This window comes from Leopardus geoffroyi, chromosome C1 (assembly GCF_018350155.1).
Source record: "Leopardus geoffroyi isolate Oge1 chromosome C1, O.geoffroyi_Oge1_pat1.0, whole genome shotgun sequence".
Lineage (NCBI taxonomy): Eukaryota > Metazoa > Chordata > Mammalia > Carnivora > Felidae > Leopardus > Leopardus geoffroyi.
The window spans coordinates 16754694-16760383 of record NC_059328.1 but is presented as its reverse complement, the minus strand read 5'-3'; the positions used below and the strand labels follow the sequence as shown (position 1 = coordinate 16760383).

The window sequence follows — 5690 nt, the reverse complement described above, 5'->3', positions numbered from 1 at the left end:
CCCTAACTGGTGTTCCCTCCCCGTCTCCCACTATGTGGCTGTCACAGAGCTGGGCACAGAATCTGGCTCTCCAGTCACCTCCAATCAGATACAGTTTCTGTTTTCAGAGGTCATTCATTCATTCATTCATTATTGGTTGTTCAGTCGTCCAACCAGCATTTAAGCAGCATTTCTGGGCACCTACTATGTGCCAGCTGCTGGGACGCAGAGTTGAATTAGACCACTTCCTTGGCCTTTGAAAATTTTATTTACTCATTCTTTCAGGAACATCCATGGAGCCCTTCTGTGTGTTTTGGCTGGGTGGGGGAGTGGTGGGGGGTAACGTGAGCATTGCTGGTGGGGGCAGGGTTGGGGAGGGAGGCAGTCAGCCCCACAGCTCATGCCTCCACATCTGGGAAGAGCAGGAACCCAGAGAAGATGCTGTTGGCACCTTCTATGCCCACCAGGGAGTTCTTGTCAGTGGCCTGCAGGAAGACGTTCTCCCCCTGCTTCAGCTTGAGGACCATGCTGCCCGTGGTGACCTGGAAGGTGTTGTGGACGTAGTCGCAGAAGGTAACCACCTTCTGCATTTGCTCCCGGCCCCGCATGAGGTTCACGCAGAGGTTTCCTCGCGAGCTGGCATGGTAGGTGAAGTAGTAAATGCCGGGCACCCTGCAGGTGAACTTGCCGCTTCGAGATTCATAGTTGTTGTTCAGGTTGGTGATCACCTGGTCGAAGCGGATGGCCTGGTCCCGCCGAAGGGCACTGTTGATGGTCCTCTTGGCACAGAAGGCGATTTTCTGTGTGGCCTTGTAGTCTCCTGATTCACCCTTGGGGCCGCGGGCTCCGGGGGGCCCTGGGGAACCTTTGGGGCCAACGGGGCCCTTGGGGCCTACTTTTCCTGGATTCCCAGGAATCCCTGGGTCTCCCTTCTCCCCAAACTCGCCATGGTCTCCAGCCAGCCCTGGCAGCCCTGGAAAAGGAGAGACGGGAGAAATGATGGGCCAGAGAACCACGGAAGGAGCCCCGGGCTGGGAGGCAGGGAGCCTGGCCGTGTAACTTCTGACATGTCCCTGCTTCTCTCTGGGCCTCAGCTTCCCTGGTGGTGGGGGTTCTCCTTCCAGCCCAGCTTTCTGAGTCTGCGATGTGCCTGGCAGCAATGGGAACTGATGCCCGAGGTGTGGAGGGTGGTGTCTCCTTAGGGAAGGTGCTGGGCCTGCCCTCCTCACCAGCTCATCCAGGCTCCCTTGTTCGGGCTTAATGCCTGGAGCGGGGATAATGAATTCTTGGCACATGGGCTATCCCTCTCCACTCGCTCCCCCAGGGCAGACATCTTTAATCAATCCCAGCATTCTTTCCTGTGCAGTGGGCTTCCAGGGGGCCTTGGAAGCCTTCTCACGGCCACTCCGAGCAGCCGCTGCCCCTTGGTTTGGCACAGCGAGAGATAAAACCTCTTTTCCAGTAAAGTGATGGAGTATAGTGGCTGAGAGCACAGGCCCAGGGGACAGACGGATGTCCTCCTGCCCCACCTGCCATTATTCATCGGGTCACCTTGACGGAGGCACGTTCTCCGGGACTCAGCGTCCTCCTCTGTACAATGGGGATGATGGTAGTTAGCGAGATTGTGTGGGTTACACGTGGTTATGTGAGGACGGTGGTTGGTTTTGGTTAAATGAACGGATGAACGGCATTTTCTGGGGGTGGGGGTGGGGTTTCATGGCAGGAAGTCTCCTTTGAACCCTGTGACAACCCCACAAAGTATCTGCCTGCATTGTATGGGTGAGGAAATAGTTGAGAGCTGGGAAGCCACTTCCTGGGGAGACAGCCACTGCAGTGGTTTTCTGTCTCTCTACCCGGAGTTAAGGGTAAGAGAGCCATGGCCTGATCTCAGCCTCAACATTTACTGGGCTCCCTTGGGCAAGTTGGTAGCCTGCCTGGGCATCAGTTTTTCCGGCTGTAAAATGGGAATCAGAATCCCCTCCTTGCAGAGTGATTGCACGGGTCGGGGTGCGGGGTGGGCCTTGGCAAGCCGCTGGATTTGTGGGGGCTTGTGCGATCTCTCAGGTAGGCAGCTGTGACTGGGGGGGCAGGAGACAGGGCCTGGCTCGATGACATGGGAATAACCCCAAAGCCTGCAGTACCTTTCTCTCCTTTTATCCCTGGGGTCCCGGGTGTGCCAGGAGAGCCCGGTGCCCCGGGAATGCCCGGGATGCCGGGGATGGCCGGGTGCCCGGTGCAGCTGCTTTGGGCCCAAGAGACCTCAAGCAGAAACAGGAACAGCAGCAGCAGCAGCAGCAGGGATGCTAAGACGCCATCCCTCACGGTCTTCATCACTGGCCCGGCTCAGCTACCTCCTGCAGGGGTGGGGGGAGAAGGTGGAGTGGGTTTTACCACCATGGAGACTCCTCGCATTTCTTCACTCATGCATCCGCTCGTCCGTGCGTTCACCGAGCGTGTCCCAGCTACCAGACCGGACCCCGCGCTGGGTGCTGGGGTAAGACGGATACGGCCCCTGCCTTCACGGAGCTGGCCTTCGAGGGGGAAGGCAGGCAGTAAACAGGTCAACATTCAAGTAAATGGAAAGAGAGACAGTGCAGAGCGATCTGTGAGAAACGTAGGGGTGCCTGGAGGCAGAGTAACCAGGCTTGAGGGGCGGGTGGATGGTTTTCTGGGAGAAGAAGTCCTCCCATTAGGAAAGTCTTCTAGATGGAGGCAGCGTCTCCAAGAAGTGGTGTTCAGGCCAAGACCCAGAGGTTCAGAAAGGGCTGGGGCAAGAGTGTTCTGGGAGGAAAGGAAGTGGAGGCAAAGGCCTAGAGGGAGGACAGAGAGCCTGGAGTGTCGAGGGCCAGCTGGGAGGCCAGTGAGGCTGGAGGGGAGTGAGGGGTCAGAGGGATGGGAGGTCAAGGCTGTGATTTGCGGGCTTTGGGCCACTTGACATCCTCAGAGCGGCCCTGCCTGGAAAAAGCTATTATTTTCATACCGACAAGGACCCTGAAGCTCAGAGAGTCCAAGACACTGGCTCACGGTCACACGGGAAGGACTGTAACCAGGATTCAAACCCAGGCCCGTCTGGCTCTGAAGCAGGTATCCCTGCTAGCACCCCAGGCCATCTCTGCTGATGGGATGTTCGCAGGCCCCTCCGCAGGCCCCGGCGAGTGGGAAGGGCCTGCCGAATACCAGGGAACTAGGAAGAACCGAGCCGGTCGGCACAGCCAGAGCCCCTCAGCATGGATTCTCAAGGCGGAAGGGCCCTTAACATTCTAGTCCAAAGTTTTTTGAAAAATTGAGGTGACATTCACATAATATAAATTTAACCTAAAACGATTATCTTTGCATAAGTCCCCATTCCTGGAGGTTTTACAAAATGACAGATTTGACAACTTCAGTAATCCATGCATTGGGCACTTAGCCAGGTTCTGGGCCAAATACTTTATGTGCTACTATCTCGTTTAATGTGGTCTTTACAACAGCCCCTCCCGCCCTAATAAAGCCCCCAGCTCTCTCCTTCTACAGATGGGGAAACTGGGTACTGGAGAGGGCAGGAACCTCCATCAAGGTCACACAGCTGCCTTCTGGCTGGGATTCCAACCAGCCTTTCCGAGCACCTACCACGTCCACTAGACCTTAAAACTCACAGGGTGTTCTGCTAGGAGGCTGTTAAGCCTGGTGATTTAAAACGTGGGCTTTGGAGCCAGGCAGCCTGACGGGGGCTCATGAGTGGCTGTGTTTTGAGCAGCACTGGGTACAGGGCTGGTGCTCGGTGGAGCAGGCTATTTTATGGTTACTGTTCCTGCTGCTGTTGCTGCCCAGAGAGCAGGATGTGTCAGAGGCGGTGGTGAGAGGTCTCTGGGGTCAGAAGGACAGCCGCGCTTCCAGGGTCCAAATCAGGGTCCACTCGCAGGGGAGGGCCCCAGGCAAATCGCTTCTCCTCTCTGGCGAGTTTCCCCTTCCATGAAATGGGGATAATACTAATCCTTGCCACATAGGGTTGGTGGGAGGATAGATGATGTAGGCCCTGGCACACCAGAAATGCTAAAGGAATATTCGCTATTTTTGTATTATCCCTGCCATCCAGGAATCCCCAAGCGTTGGGATATGACGGAGGATGGTTGGAAAAGTAAACCAGGAGCCAGCCCCTTTGGGAGATAGGGCTCAGGGAGAGGAGATCGCAGGTGGGTACAGCCCAGGGGTGGAGAGCAGCAAACAGGGGGTCGGGGCGATGGGGACAGCGGGTCCAGACCCACAGTGAGACTCAGGCTTCTTAGGGAAGCAGAAGGTGGCAGGGGGAGTGGGAAGATGCATCTCAGGGGCCGCTGAGTCTCAGAGCTGGGCATCTGGTCCGAGCCCTGCCCTCGCCATCCATCACCACCGTCGGCCTTGCCTCTCACATCTTTCCCATGTCGCCAACCCTCCCCTCTCCTTCCAGCCCCGACAGCTCCTTTTCCCCGACTTGGAGTCAGACCGATGAGACTTCAAACTGCCACCTCGCTGTATGGCCTGAGACAAGTGCCTTAACCTCTCTGGGCCTCTTTGGCAGAGTTAACTGCTACCCACAGGACCGCCAGAGGATGGAAAGAGATGGCATCTGAGAGGAATGAGGTCTCTAGTGTGGTGTCTGATCCCACGCCCGCCTTTATAAACATGCAATCAGTTATCAGACCAACTAACCACTAATCGCAGGTCTACCTACGAGGCAAATTCATTCCTTGAAAGAGTCAAGCTGAGCTATTCTCAGCAGACGGAGAGGGAATGAGAGAAGGCAGGTGCTGGAAAAATGCTGGGCTGGGTGAAGGGGGACCTGGGTTCTAATTCCACCTTGGCCTCTGACATATCTTGAACCAGGTAGTTCGCTAAGCACTGGGTGAGCTTAATCTCCTTCAGGGCTCCTAGGGCCCCTAGAAGGTTCCATCATTCCCAGAGAGGGTCTAGGATGAGAGAGGTTACATGACTTACCCCAGGTCACCAGCATCTAAGACACAGAAGCAGGACTCAGCTTGAGTCTTGGTGATTCCAAAGCCCTTATGTTGGTGGCTCCCATTTTAGGCTGCTCCCATCACCTGGGGTCCCGGACAGTAGTAGATGCCCAAGTGCACTCACGGGAAGTTTGGCTCCCCAGGTCTGGGGTTGGGCCTGGGGGTCCACACTGTTAATCGCCCAAGGCAGAGATTCAAAGTCTACACTTTGGGAATCATCACCCTCCGCCATATTGTCCGGCTGGCCAGTCCCCCCAGGTCCTGAGCCCCGTCCTCACCTGGGAACCTCGTGTCCTGTGGGGCCGCTCGGCTGGGCAGCAGTGGGGCTGGGAGCCAGGAGCCTGCTGCTCTCGGTCCAAAGGGGAAGTTCCATTCCCCAGAGACAGGAAGGGCCTTCCCCTGAGGGCCCCCTCCCATGGGCCCAGCAGGACGGCCCCCTCCACTCTCAGCCCATCCGGCAGTTTCAGGCCGCATTTCTGCAATCTGGAGGGGTTTACTGTAAGTGCGGTGGGTAGGTGGCCACTTTGGTTTCGCCAGCTCAGCAGCTGTTGGGGGAACAGTCTGTCCTGGGAGAATGTCCACAACCGGTGGCTTGCGTGCCAAGGCCCCTGACCTTGTGATCCCCTACAGCAGACGTAGCTGTTCCTCATTGAAACGAGAACATGGCTGGCCTGGTGCCTGAGCACTGGATTTGGAGTCAGGAACCTGCATCCGTGATCTGGCTCTGCCACTCATCAG

At 56.6% G+C, this 5690-nt stretch overlaps 1 protein-coding gene across 1 annotated transcript; it reads right to left on the bottom strand.

Annotated features, from left to right (window-relative positions):
* Positions 1–228: 228 nt before the first annotated feature.
* On the bottom strand, positions 229–5379 carry C1QB (complement C1q B chain). The gene is made up of 3 exons (XM_045476067.1): positions 5231–5379; positions 2121–2333; positions 229–952 (listed from the first exon to the last, which is right to left on the bottom strand). Exons 2-3 carry the CDS (start codon positions 2308–2310, stop codon positions 378–380), a joined length of 765 nt encoding a protein of 254 aa, XP_045332023.1. The 5' UTR covers positions 2311–2333; positions 5231–5379; the 3' UTR covers positions 229–377.
* Positions 5380–5690: the final 311 nt, after the last annotated feature.